This window comes from Erpetoichthys calabaricus, chromosome 13, assembly GCF_900747795.2.
Source record: "Erpetoichthys calabaricus chromosome 13, fErpCal1.3, whole genome shotgun sequence".
NCBI classification, from domain to species: domain Eukaryota; kingdom Metazoa; phylum Chordata; class Cladistia; order Polypteriformes; family Polypteridae; genus Erpetoichthys; species Erpetoichthys calabaricus.
Genome location: NC_041406.2, coordinates 99,054,812 through 99,078,840, shown reverse-complemented (window position 1 = coordinate 99,078,840; position 24,029 = coordinate 99,054,812). Strand labels below are relative to the sequence as shown.

Sequence of the window (24,029 nt, the reverse complement as noted above, 5' to 3'; positions counted from 1 at the left end):
TTTCTGTTCCAGTCCTTCTCGGATAATCCCCTTTATCTGATAAGAATTTCGACAGTGGACCGCCAGTGGTTCAATGGTGATTGCAAACAGCAGTGGTGACAAAGGGCATCCTTGTCTGGTGCCACGTTCTACTTTAAAGTAGTCTGAACAAATGTTGTTAATATAGACTGAGGCTTCTGGACTGGTATACAGTAGTTTGATCCATGCGCAAATATTCGGGTCAAACCCAAATTTCTCCAATGCAGTGAAAAGGTAGTTCCATTCAATCATATCAAATGCTTTTTCTGCATCCAATGATATCATCATCTCTGGGGTGTTTGACTTTGCTGGTGAATATATTACATTAAACAGGCGTTGAAGATTGGAAGATAAAAAAAGTGTCGGCCTTTAATAAATCCAGTTTGATCCTGTGATATTACCGAAGGCAGCACTTTCTCCATCCTTCTAGCTATAATTTTTGGGAGTATCTTAACATCATTATTCAGAAGTGAAATGGGTCTGTATGATGCACATTATAACAAGTCCTTATTTTGTTTAGGAAAGATGGTGATTAATGCTTGACGAAAAGTTTGAGGTAGAATTTGATTGTCTCTAGCTTCTGTAAATGTTGCCAATAAGAGGGGAGCTAGCCGAGTGGAGAATTTCTTATAAAATTCTATAGGGTAGCCATCAGGGCCTGCTGATTTCCCGCCTTGAAGTGACTTTACAGCATCTTGTAATTCTGATAGGGTCAGAGGTTTACCCTGTCTTTGAACCAGAGATTACAAATGTACTTAAATTCCATAAAGCTACAGCATTGCGAATTAAACTCTTCTATAATGTGGAGCAAAAATAAATCCTTTTTAATAGAAATTAGATCAAAGATTACATTCGGGATTAAGTACTAGGGCTGCTGATTAACAGCATGTCATTAATGCATTAAAATGTCTGCAATTACATTTTTTAATGCAATACTTAAATGCACTAATTAAATCAGATTAATATGGCCACTCTTTACACATTTTAATGAAGCAACAACCAAACAAATCCAAGTCAGAAACTTTTAATAGTTAGAAAATCAGTAACATCTTGTTTTCATCTTCATACCATTTTAAAGACAGCATTATTGACATAACCAATCAAAGTGCTACACTAACTTGTATTATGTGATCAAAACAAAGTTACTTGGAGCTGTTGACTGCTTACTTCTTTTATTGTTCATTGATTTCTTTACATTACACAAAACTTTTTAATAAACTAAGTGGAATAATGTATTTTGTCTAGGCAAGTGGTTATTAAAACTGTTTCATATTAGAACATAATCATTGAGTTACTTCTGCTTTATAGAAAAATACTAGCTGTATCCTGTGGCTTTGCCCACATAGTAATGAAACAGGACAAACTTTAAAAATCAATAGACGTTGGCACTATAAAAGATCGTGTTCAGCTCTGACTGGAAAGCGTTCCCCGCATGGGGAGAAAAGCACATGGCCGTGATATCTCTGGCTATCAGCAGCTACCCTCTAAAACACATGGAGCTCTGATCTCTCTCTCAAAAAACATCAAACGTTACTCCTTAACAATCTGTAGATGATAATGTCTGTTGAACAAACAGGTATCGCTAGCTAAGCGGAGGCAAGGTGCACTCCAACACGTGGCTAGACGTAGACTAACTCGAACAGAGGCACATATATGAATATATGTGTATATATGTATATACATATGTATGTATATACATATATATATTTTATATAAGGGTTAATAAAAACACATTTAGTTAACAGCAAAAAAAAAAAAAAAATTTGACTCATGCCAATACCAATATCTCATAATTCAAAACTAATACTTCCACTGTTTTAAAGCTGGCTGATTTGTTTAGCTGTTCGACACATGTTAGCTTGAGAAATACTGCTCTAGAATATTATATGTACTGTAAACCAAATTAGCCTTACTGATTAATAACATTAATATTACCTTTTTATAGGCCATGTGCACTTCTCACACATGGCATACAGCAGTGGTTCTCAATCTGTGGGGTGGGCTCCCCTAGGGGGGCACGAAGTAACAAAAAGGGGGGCGCGAAGATGTGAAAAAAAGAAAACAAGAATTGAAAATATGAAAAATACATCTATTATCTATCTATCTATCTATCTATTGAAACCAAAACAAATTAACTTAAACTACATTCTGATACTAGAAAAATAAACATAGAGTTAGATAAATATCGATAAAAGTTAAGTAGGTATAATAAAATATGCATCTATGATATATCATTAATTAAAAAAGAACAAATTGGTATTAGTGGGCTCCTTTCAAAAAAACGTTAGGGTGGCGCGATTAAAGCTGTTATGAAAACTCGGGTCACAAATACTTAAAGGTTGAGAAATGCTGGAATACAGAAACAGCTAAACTGCCACCCAACTACCAATAATATTAAATTACATACTTCAAAGATCTCAGCCTATCCACATGCTTAGGGAAAATGTACTTTTCAATCTGTTGACAGATATACCATCATTGGACAATAACCTTTCAGAGACCACTGACATCACAGGAAAACAGATAATTCTGCAGTACATGACTAGGATTCAGGAATCACGATGCATTGTTTCTACATCGTTTTTTTTGTCTTCATACACTGCTCTGACATGTAAGGAAATAAGGCCAACATGAGCCTTCTTGACAGCACCCAAGATATGTTGAGATCACATTAAGTCAACAGTGATTTGGTATCCAAACTACAGTATGTAGAATATTATGTTTAATGTGGTCTTAAAGCATTTCATAATAATGAGTGAATGTGCTTGGTGTGTGGGGGTGTTTGTGTGTGTCCTGCGGTGGGTTGGCACCCTTCCCAGGATTGGTTCCTGCCTTGTGCCCTGTGTTGGCTGGGATTGGCTCCAGCAGACCCCCGTGATCCTGTGTTCGGATTCAGCGGGTTGAAAAATGGATGGATGGATGGATGGGTGTCACCAGTCAGTAACTTTTAAGACAGTCTACTTTTCCTTGGCACACAGATAATTGTCCTTTTAAAGCAGGTGGGAACAATAAATTCTTTCAATAAGCCACTGAAACAGAGCATAAAATGGCAGCTAATTGGTCACTAGAGTTTTTTAAACATAGTCTAACACTCTATTTTAAATGGTTTCTTAATGTATCTTGACATAAGGAGGATTTTTTTAAATGAGCCACCCACAGAAACAGAGAAGGCTGAATAATGTAACACCTCAGGAATTTGCATAGAAGAAACTTAATGCATCTTATGTCCGCTATGATCATGATGATTAAAGTTCATCTGGGGAGAGAAAATGTGGATGTAACTGGGTATATGTGTAATTTGTACTCCTAATGTTAAGAACAAAATGAAAGAGGTTTTAGGAAGATGTTGTACTGTTACAACATAACACATTTTGTCGTATATTACTTTAAGTTGTGCTTTCAGTTGCATTGCTTTGTATTTTGTCTGATTTCTTAACCGGCTATTTTGAACTATCACTTTAATCATCGCTGGTTTTAGATAAAGCTTTTTGACATACAGGCTCCATATATACCACTTTTAAGAAGTAGACACCCCAGACTATTTATATAATTTGTTCAAAATAAGAAATCTACATACTGGAACACCTCCTGTTCCGCTCCCCATGGAAATCAATTCAATACTAAAAGCAAACTTACAGAACTCACCCTGGGCCTCTCCCATAGAAGTAGTAAATTTAATATTTAATGGAGGCATATTTTTGCCCTTTGTTTTTAGAAAGAGCATATTTGCATGTTAAAAAAGGAGTGAATCAATAATGATTTGTCTTTTGGGTGGCAGAGACTTTTTAAATGTGTACACAAAGTTTTCATTTTAGTTGTTAATTAAGGAACAGGAGTGATTAAGAATGGAAATGTACTAGTTACATACTGTATGTCAAAGAAAACTTGAACATACTACACACACACCATTCATATAAAACTATAATCCCTTCTCATTCTTCACTTACAACAACCTTTTGATAGAGTCAGGTCTATTTTGGGTAAAAATGGAAAAAAATGCACGTCATATTGCATTTTGCAATATGTGCTTCAATGCTTAAACATTTTCCAGTCAAAGCTGACGCTAAAATAGTGCTGCCACAACAAGTTATATGTCTTGTTTGACTTTCTGAAACACACCTGGAAAAGATGCTTATGTAGGTTTGTTTTTTTTTTTCTGTCTGTTTTTCTATTGGTTGTGAACTTGTATGGTAACTACCAGATGTGAAAATGTTACTGTGTGTTGCTTTTCATGCTCGTTCCAAAGCAAAAAAATCAAAATGAGAGGAATAGTTGACTTCACTCCACAGGAGACCTATTTAATAATTTGGCTGTTATGTAAGTAAAGGTAGCTTGGCTAAGTCAACGTTGACGACATACAGAACAACATGATCCTAATGAGTTGGAAAATACTAGCTCTCAAGAGAATCAACCAGATGCTACCGACATGTTAAAGCTACTGTTTTATTGAAGTATATGTTTAGTGAGAAAACTGGACTAATCAACCAGCAAGATGCTTTTAAAACTATGCAGCATAGTAATCTTATTCCACTCTATATTTATACTAGATGAATAATTTAAAAAAATGGGTATTGTATATGTGAATGCTCTTTAGTATCATCAAATATTTCTTTACAACACATTGCTAAATACATGCACAGCCTATACATTACCTTAGTCCCTCCAAAAATAAGATGCAGCATGATGTAAATTTAACTTATGAGCACATATATTTTCTGCACACTAAAATATGCTACTTATAGAAGCCACAAAAGCAGGACTGTATACCCCACTGCTCAAGTGACATCATCTGAAAAAAATTTTGAAAGACATCCAAGCAAACTGAGTTTCCAGATAGTTTTGGTGGCAATACAGACACAAAAGCATTCTGCCAAATAAAGGCAACTGCTTCTTCTTTCTGTTCATTCTTTACTGACTGCTAAAAAGGAGACTCATCTTACACAGGGAGGAAAAATTATGCTTTGCATGATTCTAACAGTTGTGTTTATGCATTAGATGTTGAGGTACTATTGAGGATCTTATCCACAATATTTTAAAAATGGTATTCACCAAGAACCTTTCTTACCAACAATCTATTTAATAGTGAAAATATGTGAACACTCCTATATTGGCATTAAATATTGTTTATCTTAGGGCTCTGTCACAGGTTTTTTTTTTATATATATATATAAACCAAACAGGTTCCTTTCATAAGACGAAAAAAAGAAAAATTTACAATCCACAAGGCTTGTCTAAGTCAGCTCTGGACTATAGCGTGCAAAATGTTAGAATGATTGGCAACCCCTTCAATCCACATTTTGATTACTGCACATTACTCACAGTGCCATTCCAGAAAACATAAAAAAGGAAAACACAAAGCATTTATAAAACCATTGGAAAGAGTTACCTGGTGCTTTATAAACTTCACTTAGCAAAGCTTCATTTATTCCTGGAGGTGTCCCACTACCCACATTATGAGTCCAACTCTGGCAAATTGCTTGCAATAGAAGTGTCTGAGCCCTGGTGGCCTGTATTGTAAAGTATGGGAGTTCAAAAATGTATTCTGTAATGGGAACAAAAGGCCTCTTAGCCCTGAAATGAGAGAAAAAAGGGAGAGTGTTTTTCTTTTATTTTATAATATGTTGTTTAAGGAACATTGGTACAATGCAGTTAATATATCACACTTTTACTTAATATATAGATGTTTGCAAACACTACAAACAATGGGAGGCTCCATGTGCCGGGCTTCACAGAAACATTACATACTATATACTATATATTTAAAAAATGTCACACAAAATTTTTATATCAAACAGACACTATAAAGAAATGTAGAAGCAAAATGATTAATTAAGCAAAGTAGTTCAAACAAAACTGATAGGTACTTCTTTTGCATGCAGCTTGGATTAAAACTTGCAGAAATGGTTTGGTCTCAGTTGTCATATAATGTAGTGTCTACATATCAGCTTTTGTAGCATTCCTTGGCATCACATTTCAAATATGCTGAAAATCCACAAGTTTAATTTGTAGCGCATATCAGAAGTGCATTACATCAACATCATATAAGGAAATATCTGTACATATTTTTAACTTTTTTTTAAATTTATTTTACACTTTAACTTAATATAAGAGGTAAAAAGAAAATATAAAGTCACCATGAATGTTCTCTTAAAAAAGGACAGTTAGGTATCACATCTGTTTAAGTAAACATCAGCAAAACAGGTTTGAAATGTATTACTGATATAAAATACTTTTAACAGTAACTACATTTTCTACTATAAATTTCTTAAATAATTTGCTCACGTATAAAAGCAACAGAAAACAGAACAGCAAATGTCTTATTGTGGACATTGCATAGGAAATGTGTTCCATGTGGCAGTAAAAAGGTTAAACTGTTAATAAAAAAGAGAAAGGCATAAAATAACAATTATAATCAGTTTTGGAAATAAAACAGCACTCCAGAATCTAATTTGAAGAAAGGCTGGGGCAGCTTCTTGGGAGGTAGTGAACTGATTCCAACATGCAAGGCTATAATAAGCACTGAGGGATCGGCTGGCCACCTTTCTGGGTTTTATGTACATACTACTGGAAAATAAATGGAGGACCTGATTTTTCTACCAATTCCACAAAATATGGAATTCTACAAGTAAAGCAAACAAATGAAAACCAAAAGGAATATGTTCTGTAACACTGTTACTGGAAGAATATAACACTACATTTTGTGGTGTTCTATATTTAAATTTAACTGAAAGTAAAATACCAGAGAATATTAATTTCAACTTGTAGCAATTCATTTCATTACTAATGCAGAAAGGGGGGAAGGCCTCCTGCATATGGATTACAAATGTTTTCTAAAAGAATGCATTAATGAGCGTTGGCCAAAGATGAAAGGTAGCATTACATAAATGATTCAGAATCGCCAAAAAATCAGTTACCACAGAATGGTACTTTACACCTGCTAATTAAAAACTTCACCTTCTGTCATGTAATGAGAGTTTAGTTAACTGTAATCTCAACTAACAATTATTAATTACACAATAATTAAAAAAACACAATTTGTTCTAAAAGAGTACACCTTATCGTTTTTATGAAATTTTTGGTTTGCTTAAGACAAAAGCTCATAAATAAACCTAAAGGAGCTAGCTTCAATAAATTTTCATATTTCATTAAAATGAGGTGCTGATAGGGAAGCATTATTTGCCATAAAGTGACTGTGTATTAAAAAAGTTTTTTTTGGGGACAACACATTGATGAATCACAGCACCAGTGACCAAGATTCAATGAGTCTGATCACTGCTTAAGTGGAACATGCCTATCTCACTATGTCTGCCTGAAATACCTCTGGTGTATACAGTTTCTCCCATAACATGTAAATATTAGGCTAATGGAACCCGCAAAAGCTTCCTAGTAAGAGTGTGCCCTGTAATGAATTTGGATCCCAGTCTAGTTTATTGCTGCCTTGTATCTAGTGCTGCTGAGATAGGCTCAAGTTCCATTTTACTTCATACTGGGGAAAAACAGGTTTATAAAATGAATGAATGAATTTTTCTTTAATTTTTCCCAGAGTTTATATTTTGTACATGTCTCAAACTTCACTGGACAAATGCATATGTTTAACTAAGAAAAATGTACTTGTGAAAATGAAGCTGGCTATGCAGAAGTCAAAATGAATAATTAAGGTCACTGAAACAATTTGATTATACTTTAAAATCAAGTACAAGCTTTTCATTTTCTCTACGTTTTGCATAGCCATGGCTTTTCATTATTCCAACAGAGCCATATGATCAGCCTGTATCAATATTCTACATCCGTGATGCAATCTCTTTAATTAGACAAGAGTGCACAGAAGCATTCTGTTCCATCTATATATACATAGTAATTCTCTAAGCTGCCGCCAGAGCGGGCAAGACACCCATGAAAGCACGCAGGAAGGAGCCACGCCCACACCCATGAAAACACGCAGGAAGGCGCCACGCCCACCAACTCTAAGACCATTGGATACGACGAAAACTCGCAGAGCCACGCCAAACTACTCGGACGTGATGCCTCGGAAAACACGCCGTCATTTCTGTTTGTCTGTGCTACAGTCCACATGCAGCTCTGAGCCACGCTGACTTTTCGGTTACGACGCACGACCGCGTGCAACATCGCAAACTGTTTTACACGCTACATACAGCAATTCCCATCCGCGACAAACATGCGTCTTCTTAGATAGTCCTGCAGGAACACGGAAAACGTTTCCCCGCCCCCCCAAAACTCCATATTCCCCAGCCCGCGTCCACCCTCGCTCTCTAGGCATTCCCACTGCCTGCTCATGTGCCCAGATGCAACAACTCACCAACCACCCCATAAGTCGCTTTCGTCTGTGCTAGGAGTCCACATGCACCTCTGAGCCATGTTGACTTTTCATTATTCTTTTCGGTTATGACGCACGCACCACCATCGCAAACTGTTTTACACGCCATGGTCTTAGAGTTGGTGGGCAGGTCTCCGTGAGTTGCTCTTGCGAGCGGGCACATGACCAGGCGGTGTGTATGCTTTGAGAATGAGGGTGGATGCAGCAGGACCATGTAAGAAGAGGCATGTTTGTCGCGGATGTGAATTGCTGAATGCAGCGTCTAAAACAGTTTGCGAGGGGTATCCCATGGGATCCTTAAAACAATCCTTTAAAACTGAGGTTAGAACACAATGAAGGAAGCAGTCCTTAAAAACCAATAAGCCCTGTGCCTCTGTTTCATTAGCGTCTCACCTGCTTCACAGATGCAGGCCCTGCAACAGTCGAGACGCTCTCTCAGCAGCTGACCTTCTCTGTGCCTGACTCCACTATAGGCTGCAACAAAATTATGAAAGTACGGGCGCATTTGTTTCACACAAGCTGTGTGTGTGGGTGGGTTGGTGTTAGTTAGTTAACACTAGAATTACCAGAGTCTACGAAAAAACTCGTAGATCCGGCCCACCTTAAAACCATTCGCAGCTCTCTTTTGTCTTCTAAATGTGCCGATTAAGACAAGCCAGCAAGCAGCCGGCTATTCCATCCCCCACCGTCGCAGAGCGTTCACTAAGTTTTCCCAGCTCATGCCTTGTTTGATTATCTGGGAGTGACTGAACTGCTAGAGTTTTAGTGTGGAAATAATAGATCGCTATTTGGAACACACACAGTTCATGTGTGTTCCATTTCTACAGCAATCTGTGTAAACACATTTTTAAAACAGAAACGGTTTTCATATTTTAGTAGTAAATGACAAAATGTAGGCATAAACTATATAATGTATGAAGCCTGAAGTCCAAAGATCAAGTAAAAACACTTCCACAAAAGGTTCAAGACTGATACAATAGCTTCCGTGGCGTAGCGGTAAGATTTGCTGACTTGTAATTGAGAGTCCCCGGTTCGATCCCCACTCACTCCTATATTTGCCGTTTTCAGTAGTGAGCTCTTTTTGTTAATATTATACAGTACACACATACATTTGGTTTGCGTCTGTAACACACGGTGAGCATTTATAGGACTTGTAAAAGTTACCGTTTTTTTTTTTTACTTTTATTCTCTGTAAATCATGATCACGATACATACTAAATCCCCCCCCCCCCCCCCCAACCACCACCACCACCACCACCAGGGATCTGATGCTGTTATTTTTTATTTGAAATGGAATAACTGGAGATGTGAGTTGTGTTTTGAGACAATGGAACTGGACATTCTCTCATCTGGAGGGATAAAAGCTGACACACAAATGCTGGCGAATCTGCCTTCTTCGTATCTCACCGTCACTTGATTTTTTTATTCGGTTTTATTGAGTGTTCCTGCTCATGCTGAATTAGAGTGCACATTATGGTCAATGATGTCAAAACAACAAAAAAAACACAGACGTAGGTATATATGATATTTGGAATTATTCGTTTTATGACCTGTATAGTACATTTCGGAAAACTTTGTGGCACGGATGCAACATTATTCATATTATTCATATTCATTCGCATAACATCTTGCGTTTTGTAATCAGTGAATGCGTATTTTTTTTTCCCGATCTTGCCAGTCCCCACATGTTGCTGTATGCTGTTTCTTTTATACTCCAGGACATGCAGAGGATTGAATAGTACAGAGCAGTAAGTTCAGCGTTATATGCAATAATCAGATTCAAATGTTAACTGTTCACACACACGCAAGGATAGTCTTTCCTACATTTACAACGTGTGTACCTGTTACAATGTACACGCTTCTCTCTATGCTGTGGTTCCTATTACACACCTGAAAGAAAGAGACAATATATGTGAAAACATCATCGCACTAATGCAATATTATTTGAAAACGAGCAGCGTCAGATCGGGTGTGGATTTATGTTGGCGCTATTACTGAAAGAAAAAAAGATCAACATATGCGTTGATCCAGCAGAACTGAATAAGCTCACGCACTCTAGCATCCCCACCCCCAATCTGATTCTAAGAAACAGCGCAAGTACAGACGCAAACCAAGTGTGATCAAGATTTCCTGGTTCGATCTCACTCACTCCTATATTTGCCATTTTTCAGCACTGAATAAGCTCACACGCTCTAACACCCCCCCCCCCCCCCCCCCCCCAAAAAAGCGGCTTACCACTGAAAACGAACATAAAATTTATAAATTGGTATGCACTGTAAATCGTTAAGTTTAAAATGTCGATCACGGTTATTTCTGTTAATTAATTCATGCTTTTTACTTAGAGTCAGAACAGGAGCTTGTTCAGCTTATTCAGCTTCTGATCTGACTCAAACAGCGCCAGTATAACTTCACACCCAACCTGACGCTGTTCGTTTTCAAATAATATTGCATTACTTCGACGATGTTTTCTGATTGGTACTATTCGCGTCATAAAATGATTTCTTCACATATATTTGTCTCTTTCTTTTTTAAAATGTGCGTTGTAGCACTCAGCAACTGGCCACCTGCATGTTCTTGCGCACACTGAATAAGACAGCGCTACAGTAATCCCTCGCTATATCGCGCTTCCCCTTTCGCGGATTTTATATGTAAGCATTTTTAAATATATATCGCGGATTTTTTGCTGGTTTGCGGATTTCTGCGGACAATGGGTCTTTTAATTTCTGGTACACGCTTCCTCAGTTGGTTTGCCCAGTTGATTTCATACAAGGGACGCTATTGGCAGATGGCTGAGAAGCTACACAACTTAATTTTCTCTCTCTTGCGCTGACATTCTCTGATCCTGACTAGGGGGATTGAGCAGGGGGGCTGTTCGCACACCTAGACGATACGGACGCTCGTCTAAAAATGCTGAAAGATTATCTTCATGTTGCTCCCTTCTGTGCAGCTGCTTCGTGAAGCGACATGCTGCAGGGTGCTTCGCATACTTAAAAGCACGCAGGGCACGTATTGATTTTTGTTTGTTTGTTTTTCTCTGTCTCTGGCTCTCTCTCTCTCTGTCTGCTCCTGACGGAGGGGGTGTGAGCTGCCGCCTTCAACAGCTTTGTGCCGCGGTGCTTCGCATACTTAAAAGCCAAAGAGCCCTATTGATTTGTTTGCTTTCCTCTCTCTATCTGTCTGACATTATCTGCTTCTGACGCGCACTCCTTTGAAGAGGAAGATATGCTTGCATTCTTTTAATTGTGAGACGGAACTGTCATCTCTGTCTTGTCATGGAGCAGAGTTTAAACTTTTGAAAAAGATACAAATGTTTGTTTGCAGTGTTTGAATAAAGTTCCTGTCTCTCTACAACCTCCTCTGTTTCTGTGCAAATCTGTGACCCAAGCATGACAATATAAAAATAACCATATAAACATATGGTTTCTACTTCGCGGATTTTCACCTTTCGCGGGGGGTTCTGGAACGCAACCCCCGCGATGGAGGAGGGATTACTGTATATGCAATCATCAGATTCAAATGTTAACAGTTATATAGCACGGAATGGAAATCAGCAGTTCTTAGCATTGCACCACGCAAGCTGTCATATCAACCGCCTACTGTAACTTGCTTTCTTTTTTCTTTGGTTATATTCTTGAATAAAAGTGCACTTGTTTTATTATACTTTTACATGGGGTAGGGAAGAATCCTGAACACGACTGAGACAATGAAAAGTGAATAAAAAAAAAAAACAAAGCTAACCTTTGCAAATATCATAAATTACACCGGCTGTTACAGAATGAAATCAAATGTATCTTTTTATTCTAAAATAGTAAAAATAAGAACACTTCACTTCTCATAAGGGAGTCATATAGGATCGAACTCATGACCTTCTGATTGCCAGTCAGCAACTGATACTGTTGCGCCACGGCGGCAATCATAGTAAATAGGTGTCAATGTCCCACAGTAAGGCAGCTCTTTTTAGCGGCAGCTTTTTTTTTTTTTGTACCTTTTGTGAAAGTGTTTCTTTGATATTTGGACTTCAGGCTTCATACATTATATAGTTTATGCCTACATTTTGTCATTTGTTACTAGAATATAAAAAACATTTCTGTTTTAAAAATGTGTTTACACAGATTACTGCAGAAACGCAACACACATGAAATGCGTGTGTTCCAAATAGCGATTTATTATTTCCATTCTAAAACTCCACTCACTCCCAGATAATCAATCAAGGCATGAGCTGGAAAAAGTTCGTTTACGTTCTAAGTCGGTTGGGGGATGGAATAGCCGGCTGCTGGCAGCATGTCTTTATCAGTACATTTAGATGACAAAAGACGCTGGCGGAGAGGTGAGAACGGTTTTAAGAAGCGATTTAAGGTGGGCCGGATCTACGAGTTTTTTCGTAGGCTCTGGTAATTCTAGTGTTAATTAGTTACTTGAAGGATTTCAAGATTTAATATGCACAAGCGGTAACACTGCAAAAGCAGCCCAAACCAGAAAAGACGGCTGGCAAAAAGTGGCCGACAAATTAAACGCGTGTGCATTGTACTTACTGAAAGCAGCATTACGGATTTTGCAAATGTTCATGTTTTTCCCTCTGCTTAAAAAACATTTAAAAAGCGGCGTGATTATGCGGCGTATACTATGCCGCGGGTTGGTATGCAGTGTGTAAAACAGTTTGTTTGTCGCGGATAATTTGCCTTTTACTATTACACGAAGACAATTTCCTGTTAATACTTCGTTACATTGATATAGCGGTGTTCTCAGTATTCAAAGCGCTATCCACACAGGGAGGAACCGGGAAGCGAAACCACAATCTTCCACAGTCTCCTTACTGCAAAGCAGCAGCACTACTACAGCGCCACAAGGCAGTTAAAGAATACACCGGGCTCGATTTTGTTTTCACTTCTGTTTACAGAGATCGGGTCGTAGATAGCATTGTTGCAATGTTACTTTTCTTGGTGGCTTATTACATTACGGATGTTTCACATGTTCATTTTTTCCCCTGTGCTTAAACAACATTAAAAAAGTGTTTCTCAACTGTGACTCCGGAACATCTCAGTATGCAAGCTATATTAAGCGTCAACAACGAAAAGTACTGACACTTATCCCTACCGACGAAGTAACTTTCACCAGCGTGGCCTTCTTCGTCACAGACGATCCCGCTTTCAGTCACGGACAATTATATGTTGCTCTCTCCAGAGGTCTATCTTTTCATTCACTCACAGTGGTATCCACAAACCCACCCCATCTGGACAACTGTGTCGTTCAGGAAGTGTTCACCCATCAATACATAATTATGCAGCGTAGTGGGTTGGCTAGTATTTTTATAAATTTCTAAAATTTTAGACAACATTGGATATAGATTTTTAGCAGTGATTAATGAGGACTTCACATAAAGATAAGGCCAATTGTTCCTTGCTATTCTGTCATAGTTTTAAGCAATATTACCACTGTACTTATAAATTACATATACAACTGAAAGTTCTTTTTAAGCTATAATCATATGACAAGGTACAAAGTGAAAGGCTGCCAGTAACAGCAACTCTGAATTTTTTTTTGACACCTGTAGCTGAAAAGCAATTATAAAAGAGGTAGTAACTGCTACTCAGAACTGTTCACTAAGCAGCTGCAGGGCACAGAAAAACTAAGGGGTTGTGCATTTTTCTCCAGGGAAAAATAATTTCCAATATAACTAGCTGAACAGTCTTCTCATTAAAATTAAACCTGGAAAACGTCCAGTGCAAATTCAGGGGAAAAAAAAGAAACTTGGCAGTTTACAACTTTGTAGATCTCGAGTCTAAAAACAAAAGAGAATATTTCTTGAAATAAACTAAATTTAAAGGTACATCAACACAATAGTATCAGAATCTAAAAATGGAAAAAGATGGCATTAATAAACTGGCAGTGATTTCTTTTATTCTTTAAGGACACAGATTTCCACACATTTTATTTTTTATTTAATGAAATGTAAATAGGGGTTACATTGTTATACTACCCAAAAACTGATGATACCTACAGAAATCTGAAGTGATCCATGAAAGCCATATATACATACAATATTTCTATAAGCTATCACGCGTAAGTTAAAAGAAAAGCAACTCATTCTTTTAATATCAACACCTTGCTTTGACTCAAAGAAAGGAGCAGAGAACAGCTGTCGTTAATGGTTTACACAGAGTCCCAGAATGTGAAGCTGGAACCTGCAGGCGGTTTCCAAATTTTTCATTTTCATTATTACTCATATCCTGTACAGTACCAAATGATTTGTTAATTTGTTCCAAAACAACGAAAGTTGTACCCAGTTACAACAGCACATTAGGAACACAGCTTAAGTGTTTGTTTTGCTGAATGGAGAGACTGACAGGTGTTCCTCTTAAAATCTATATATATAAAAATGGAATGGGTGGGTCGTCGGGTGGGCCTTTTTTTCATTCCGTCGTTTTTTCGACGTTTTGAAAATGTAGAATGATTATTTGATTTTTTTGTTTTTATTTGATCGTGTCTATGTAGCCGCCGTCGTAATAAAGTATCGCTAAAATCGTCATTTATCGTAATTTATTTTTGACGTATAACGTCGCCGTCGTCGAGGTCAGTGATACCAGTGCAAAAAATCTGCTTACGGTTGAAAGACACGCCCTACTCACTGGACAGTTAAAAACACCAATCAAACTAACGATGACATCAAGTATTACCCAATCAAAAGTAGGAAAGGAGGCATTTTCATAAAATGCGTGTGGGATGATTTGCATGAGACGCTGCTTTAAAAAAAAAATGATAAAAAAAATACGGGATAAATCCCGTCCAGTATTGATTCAAAACGGGACGCGCAATTTCATTCTCAAACGCGGCACGATTCCGTATTTTAAAGGACGGGTGGCAACCCTACAGTGCCAGGTAACCACCCATACAATCACATTGTGATTCAGACTAGGAATGCAATGAATGTAATTACCCCGATCTACATACAAGGCGAAAGTCTTGCAACATTCAAAGATGATGGTTTGGGATAAGTACACCATACAACATAAAAGAGCTTATGAAGCCTTGAACCGAAAAAAGCAACATCTCAGAGATTGTAAAAAAAAAAATAGGAGCTAATGTCGTTTTACTCGCTGTAGATTTTAGTCAAACATTACCAGTTATTTCACGAGGGAGACCAGCACATCAACTCAACGCGTGTTTAAAATCCATGCTTCTCCCATGCTCGGTTATATGTCGCGTGTTCTCGGGTAGGTGCACCAAAAAATGTATACATTTAAGCATGTAATGGGCAAACAAAAAATGAGGTATACCCGAAGGCACAGCAGTAGTACTTAATGTAACTTTACTTCTTAAATGTTAATGTTTTACTGTTTAATAATTTATACGCTTCTTATATGTTGTTCAAATTCTTTTATCAAAATACCACTGACCGCGCAATGCACGATAACATCGAGTGAATACACCATACGCATCCGCCCACGGCTGCCCTGCTGTGCGCAGATAGGACTTGATTGTACAATAAAATAAAATAAAGATAAAAAGACTAAAACAATCATCACCCATAAAGCGGATAGTAGACGTGACGTACTATATGTGTACCACATTTCAAGTGTATAGGTGCAACGGTTTGCGAGCTACAGGTCATTTAAAATCCTGGACAGACACACAAATTGCCACGGTAGCAAATTACAGAAGAAGATTTTACTGTTTAATAATTTATATTTATATGAAATGTGCTTCTTATATATTACTTCATATTCTCATATGATAATGATGTTAATGTTTATATTGATTTCTGTGTTATTAAAACTGCATGTATGTGTGTATATGTATATATATATATATATATATATATATATATATATATATACTAGCAAAATACACGCGCTTCGCAGCGGAGAAGTAGTGTGTTAAAGAGGTTATGAAAAAAAAAGGAAACATTTTAAAAATAACGTAACATGATTGTCAATGAAAGCCCGTTTCACTCAGTAAGTCTTATGTGTGTGTTTATGTATGTGTGTGTATATATATGTACATGTGTATATGTAGATATGTATATATATGTATATGTATATAAATGTTTATGTGTGTGTGTATATTATATATATAATATATATATATATATATATATATATATATATATATATATATATATATATATATATATATAAAAGACAGCAACAGTTATAACAATGACAACACAATTACATTGACAATCATGTTACGTTATTTTTAAAATGTTTCCTTTTTTTTTATAACCTCTTTAACACACTACTTCTCTGCTGCGAAACGCGGGTATTTTGCTATATATATATATATATATATATATATATATATATATATATATATATATATATATATATATATATATATATATATATATATATATATATATATATATATATATATATATATATATATATACGAGCTGTATATACCCGGCGTTGCCCGGGGCAGAAGTAACCTAATCGGTCAAACACTTACATATATACCAAAGTAAACCTAATCGGTCAAACAGTTACATATATAAAAAAAGCGAACCTAATCGGATAAACAGCTTCATATATACAGAAGCGAACCTAATCGGACAAACAGCTAATCTATATACATAAGCAAACCTAATTGGTCAAACAGTTACATAAATACAAAAGCAAACCTAATCGATGAAACAGCTTCATATATACAGAAGCGAACCTAATTGGTCAAACAGTTATGCATGTGCAGAATAATTTTACAAAGATTATGCGTGTTAACAATCATTAAAAAGAAAAGATTGAGGAACTCTTCTTCTATATGTGATGAAGCTGGATGAAGCTGACTTGACGAAGACGTAGGTGGCATAGATTGGTTTTTCTAAAACACAACAAAAAAATGAGTATCTATTATTATTTTAAATTAGAATGAAAATGAGAACCTTGATTACAGATAGATTATCCATATTAAAATATCTGCATGAATAAACTTTTGCTAACTCTCTAGCAAAAGTTTATTCATACAAATTGGCATGGGATGGCTTTGTGAAAAAGTAAAAATTAGATAAAAATAAATTGAGAATGCGTACTTCGATTTGACTGAGATTATCTGTAATGATGAAAAAAAAGTTTAGTATGTTTTTTTTTCCATACGGGAAGGATGTAAAACCTTACATAGGCACCCTTCAGCCCGTACTGAAGGGTAGTGTCAGATTCTTACTGACTAAAAAACACCCTTTTTATTCCACAGCTACCCCAAAAACCACTATTAGGCATTACTTTGGGGTGGCAGTAGTTTAGTTATGAAACAGCTGGGTCCTGAAAAAAATCTGTCTTATTAGTGGCTTCATCACATATAGAAGAACAGTTCCTCAATCTTTTCTTTTTAATGATTGTTAACACGCATAATGTTTGTAAAATCATTCTGCACATGCATAACTGTTTGACCAATTAGGTTCGCTTCTGTATATATGAAGCTGTTTGATCGATTAGGTTTGCTTTTGTATTTATGTAACTGTTTGACCAATTAGGTTTGCTTATGTATATAGATTAGCTGTTTGTCCGATTAGGTTCGCTTCTGTATATATGAAGCTGTTTGTCCGATTAGGTTCGGTTTTTTTATATATGTAACTGTTTGACCGATTAGGTTTACTTTGGTATATATGTAAGTGTTTGACCGATTAGGTTACTTCTGCCCCGGGCAACGCCGGGTATATACAGCTCGTTATATATATATATTGAATGGGTAATGCCAAATGTCACACAGGCAAGTCACTCTTAAATCAGGGATTTAATTCACAAATATTTAGATTAATTACTGTTTAAGTGACATGTAAATTTAACAACAGACATTTATGTATTTCTTATAATAAAGCCTATCTTGGTTTACTGCCTGTTCAGTGCAGTACTGCATAAGATATATATATACTAGGGGGCTTCGCTCGCCAACCCCTATTGTTGGGTAACCCGAAATACATTGATGTATGTATGAGATATATTGGAGTGTAAAGGTATAGATGACGAACAATGGAAGTAAAGAACCCATAGCATGGCACATTAGAAAGATTTATTGGAATATTTCTTTATACACAACATTTGTAGTAAAGATGGTGTGTTGTCCTTGAATGAGTTTTCCTTGGTATGGAGTATCTATAACTTTAACTTTAATGTCAGATGAACGCCAAACTCTTGAGAAGGCTACATAAAGTTGTCCATGTCCAAGTACAGGCTCAGAGAGGTATATGCCAACCCTGTCCATGGTTTGTCCTTTGGATTTGTTGATTGTCATGGCAAATGCAGGTTTAATGGGAAACTGGCGTCGTTTAAGTGTAAAAGGTAATTCCAGGTCAGAACTTGTAAGGTCAACTGTAGGAATCAAAACAGTATTGTTAGAATGTGATCCTGTAAGTACTTTTGTAGACTTAGCTAATGGGTGACTGTTTATGACTTCAGCGACGTTTCTCATTATCAGCTATGTGTATTGCTTGTTTTCAGGAAGGATCATTCGTTGATAGATTGTGACATCTGGATCTAACACGTAGATATTGTACATATTTGCGTTCGTGATTTGGTTCAGGGTGCACTGTTCCAATCCAATGTAATATTTGTCCACATACGCAAAAGCAGTATGGGCCATTGCCAGCTGGTGGCCTGATATTTACCCCGGTAGATGCAAAAGCAAATGAACTATTGTAGGATCCAAAGCAGTCCATAAAGTTTTTACTTTCGGGTACATTGTTAGTTAGAAGCTTCCGTAGATATTCAGGAAAGTCATCTAAAGGAGGCAGTCTAACCTGACCTTTTTGACAACAACGTGTAAACTCATTCGTGTAAACTCATTATTTGTATTGCCAGTTGTTTCTTCAGGGAAGTTAAGTGAATGACAATGACAGCAAATGATATTCATTAATCCTAATGAATGTTCATTAATAGTGGACTCATTACAGAATGCGTTGTCAGCTAATTGGCGGAATTGTTTAGCGGCTGTTTGTCGTTCCTTTCTTTGCCGTTTATCTATTGCCTCTGCTGTTTGAGAGGCGCGTTGTAGGCGCCTGCGTTCATTAATTGTATTCAGGCGGGCTCGTCTCTGTCGTCTCTGTCAGTTGAGATCTTTCGTTTTGGAGCCGTGACTCCTTTGGTTGCGTTGTTTGAGAAGCGCGTTGTAGGCGCCTGCGTTCATTGTTTTTATACAGGCGGGCTCATTTCTGTAGCCCCGTTAGTCGAGCTCTTTCTTTTTGGAGCCGTGCTTGCTTTGCTTGCGGCATTTCAGACGCGCGTTGTAGGCGCCTGCGTTCATTGATTTTATCCAGGCGGGCTCGTTTGTGTATCTTCGTCAGTTGTGGTCTTTCGTTTTGAACCCGTGCCTGCTTTGCTTCCGCAGTTTCAGATGCACGTTGTAGGCGTCTATGTTCATTGTATTTGTCCTGCGGGCTCGTTTTTATAGCTCCGTTAGTCGAGCGGTTTGGTTTTGGAGCTGAGACAGTTTTGCTTCCGCGGTTTCAGACGCGCGTTGTAGGCGCCCACGTTTAATGATTTTATCCATGCGGGCTCGTTTTTGTAGCTCCGTAAGTTGAGCTGGATCGTTTTGGAGCCGTGACCGTGACTCCATTAGTTATCTGTTGTCTACCGTTAGTAATATGGATAATTGCACTTACTGTTAATACGGAGCGTTTTCTGTGGTTGTACTGTTAATAATGCATCACTGTAATGGGATTCACATATGCTATATGGTTTGGACGTGTGAGGATGCCGAACGATTAATACGGAGAGTTCATTTATTCTTATTACCCGGACCATGCTGTGTAGTGTGGACGTTTAGTTCAGAAGCGCATTGTAGGCGCCTGCGCATTTCGTACTTTCTCGCGCCTTCCGTACTATCTTTGTGGACCATTGCGGACTCCGTAGTGTCTTCCGTTTGACTCTGGGGTGCAGTGCAGGATCCTCTTTTCTGTGTGGTGTTAGTTGAGCTCTTTCGTTTTTGAGCCGTGACTCCTTCGTTCACGGTGGATCAGACTTTGCTTGCGGTTTATGAGACGCGCGCTGTAGGCGCCTGTGCACTATGTCTCCTGCGTCCATCGCCGTGTACCTGCGTCCGTGCCTTCCGGTTTACCATTCTCGGTTAGTAATATGGATATTATATACATATATATATATATATATATATATATATATATACACACACACACACACAGAAAAAAAGTGTCATTTTTATGTCATAGTTAGGACGGCATAGTGGTGCAATGCATTTGATGGATATTCAGAACATAACTGGTTTATACCATGCAACCAATAACGTCAGACAATCAGGATCAGAATATTTGTGGAGGGGGGCATGCACCAGTTCTGATGGAAAGAAACCTCTTCTTTCTTTACCAAGTTGTGATACTTAAGAAAAAGTATTTATTTTCTAATGATGCATATCAAGCCATTTACAGTGTAAATACTTTTAAATAACTATTTATTAGTCTGATAAGCACATTAATAAAAAAATAAATCAAAGAATCTATCTCTGCTGTATTAAGAATACAAAATATCTCATGATGAGGAACAATATGTTGCTAATGTATAATCAATCCAGCACCCAGGCTTAATAACACTTGGAAAGTCATTAAAGCTGGTATACTCTCTGTGATATTATGGATTTAAAAACCCCTCACCTTATGCAGGTTGATCAAAATGTCATGCACCTCACAATATGACATCAAAAGATGAAATTCAATACATCATGAAACATTACAACATGAATTAATTTGACTGTACAAGAGTCTGTCTAAAGCAGACAATATTATAAAATATGAGAAGTTATTTGTAAGTCAGAATGGAACCAAGTGTTTTTCATGTGCAACATGTGCTCACTGCCTCCCAAAATGTGTGTTTTAACTGTATACTTCAGCATTTCCTGTGCAAGCTGCTGTGTTATATGCTAAGCTAACCAAAATGAACAAAAGATGGTGTTCACAATGCACACATTTTTATGGAAATACAATAGTTACTTCATTTAATCTCAATACTACAAATGTTTATATCTACTCAGAATGGAATTTTACAACTACTAAGTCACTTGCTGTTATTTTCGAAACGTTTTGAAATACTCTTGATTATATTAAATTAACATACTTCAGAAAGACTTTAACACTAGAATTACCAGAGCCTACGAAAAAACTCGTATATCCGGCCCACCTTAAATCGCTTCTTAAATCCGTTCACACCTCTCCGCCAGCATCCTTTGTCCTCTAAATGTGCTGATAAAAGACAAGCTGCCAGCAGCCGGCTATTCCATCCCCCCACCGAGTTAGAACGTGAGCGAACTTTTCCCAGCTCACGCATTGATTGTTTACCTGGGAGTGAAGTGCAGTTTTACAGTGGAAATGATAGATCGTTATTTGGAAGACTTCCGTTTCTAAAGTAATCTGTGTAAACACATTGTTAAAACAGAAACTTTTTCATATTTTAGTAATAAATGTTACAAAATGTAGTAGGCATAAACTATAGAATATATAAAGCCCGAGTTCCAAAGATCAAATAAACACTTTCACAAAAGCTTCAAGAATGATTTAACAGCTTCTGTGGCGTAGCGCGCTAAGGTTTGCATCTTAGCGCAGAGCAGCTTTTCCTTGCCTCACAGACCTGAGTTCGATTCCCCGCTGGGGATGAAGTGTTGCTTTTTTTTTTCTTTTCTTTTAAACCTCAAACGGACACAAAATTTATACATTGGTATGTACTGTCAGTTACTGAGATCGTTATATTTTCATGTGGGATGCTCCTTTTAAAATATTTTTTTAACAATTGAGACTGCAATTAACAGGAACAACTGTCCTTATAACTTATTTTTAAGATCCATAACACACAGACAGACAGAGCACTGCGTAATAGAGAGACAGACAGGCAGAGAAGTCACTAGATATATAAATAAACAGGGAAGCCACGTGTACTGAAAGAAAAAAAGAACAACATGTGCGTTGTCCCAGCTGCACTGAATAAGCGCAGGCACTCTAACATCACCCCTCCCCCGATCTTACTTAGAGAGTCAGATGGAGGGAGGGGTGATGTTAGAGCGCCTGCGCTTATTCAGTACAGCTGGGACAACGCACATGTTGTTCTTTTTTTCTTTCAGTACACGTGGCTTCCCTGTTTATTTATATATCTAGTGACTTCTCTGCCTGTCTGTCTCTCTATTATGCAGTGCTCTGTCTGTCTGTGTGTTATGGATCTTAAAAATAAGTTATAAGGACAGTTGTTCCTGTTAATTGCAGTCTCAATTATTAAAAAAATATTTGAAAAGGAGCATCCCACATGAAAATATAACGATCTCAGTAACTGACAGTGCATACCAATGTATAAATTTTGTGTCTGTTTGAGGTGTAAAAGAAAAGAAAAAAAAGCAACACTTCATCCCCAGCGGGGAATCGAACTCAGGTCTGTGAGGCAAGGAAAAGCTGCTCTGCGCTAAGAAGCAAACCTTAGCGCACTACGCCACAGAAGCTGTTAAATCATTCTTGAAGCTTTTGTGAAAGTGTTTATTTGATCTTTGGAACTCTGGCTTTACATATTCTATAGTTTATGCCTACTACATTTTGTAACATTTATTACTAAAATATTAAAAAGTTTCTGTTTTAACAATGTGTTTACACAGATTACTTTAGAAACGGAACACGCATTTCATGCGTGTCTTCCAAATAACGATCTATCATTTCCACTGTAAAACTCCACTTCACTCCCAGGTAAACAATCAAGGCGTGAGCTGGGAAAAGTTCGCTCACGTTCTAAGTCGGTGGGGGGATGGAATAGCCGGCTGCTGGCAGCTTGTCTTTTATCAGCACATTTAGAGGACAAAGGATGCTGGCGGAGAGGTGTGAACGGATTTAAGAAGCGATTTAAGGTGGGCCGGATATACAAGTTTTTTCGTAAGCTCTGGTAATTCTAGTGTTAAATGACCAATAGTTTCCTCTGACTACACGCACTTGTTATCACAGTACAAAAACATACTTTTCAGAAACTGCTTTAACAAAAATAAGGAACTATCTAAAGAATTTAACAATTATAAGGATTTAAATAATACAGTATACTGTACGTGTGTAGACAGCTCTGTTAATTAAAATATTACTATAATTAATTCCTCTTTACAAGTCTGCATTAATTTACTTTGTTCACTGGTTACTTTTACAGTTTACTGCACCTTAGTATAATGTGCATGTGCAGCCACATGCTCTACTTTTTTACTCCTGTATGGCTCTGTAAGTAGTTCAGCATTATTGGTTTACAGGTGTATTATGTGATACTTTCACCTAAAATGAGTACTCTTTTCTTTGAAAGTCAACAGTTAACTACATAAAAGGAGAGTCAAAACTTGTAAGAAACCATTTAATCTTCACCTAATTTAGTACAGATACTATGCTCTTTTAAGAAACAAACTAAAATCTTTAATCAAATCTCATCAACACAGAAACAAAAATAAAGAAAAAAAAATAATGATTCATGACATATACTTCACTTAGTATGGGTCACTAAAATGGAGAAAAATGTATCTAAAAGCTGATAAGCAATCCTCTGTAACACTCTTCTTTATTTTGCCACTCTTTCATTTCACATGATAGAAAACCCCACTTCCAACTCTGGATAAGTAAAATTATCCAAAATTTACTTAAAATGCTTGCAGGTATCTTCTATAACTTATCTTTTCAGGAAATTCATTCCTAAGTTTTCAAGTAAAAAAAAAATGGGAAAGCAATACATTGTAAACT

General features: G+C 37.0%; 1 protein-coding gene across 5 annotated transcripts in view; it reads right to left on the bottom strand.

Moving 5' to 3' along the window:
- The window catches only part of LOC114663785 (intermembrane lipid transfer protein VPS13B-like), a 908,960-nt gene that overhangs the window by 586,588 nt on the left and 298,343 nt on the right, over positions 1–24,029 (bottom strand). For all 5 annotated transcript variants that reach the window (XM_051935849.1, XM_051935847.1, XM_051935848.1 and 2 more), the window contains exon 17: positions 5,405–5,589. In XM_051935849.1, coding sequence (XP_051791809.1) covers positions 5,405–5,589 — 185 coding nt within the window. The remainder of the gene's footprint in view (positions 1–5,404; positions 5,590–24,029) is intronic.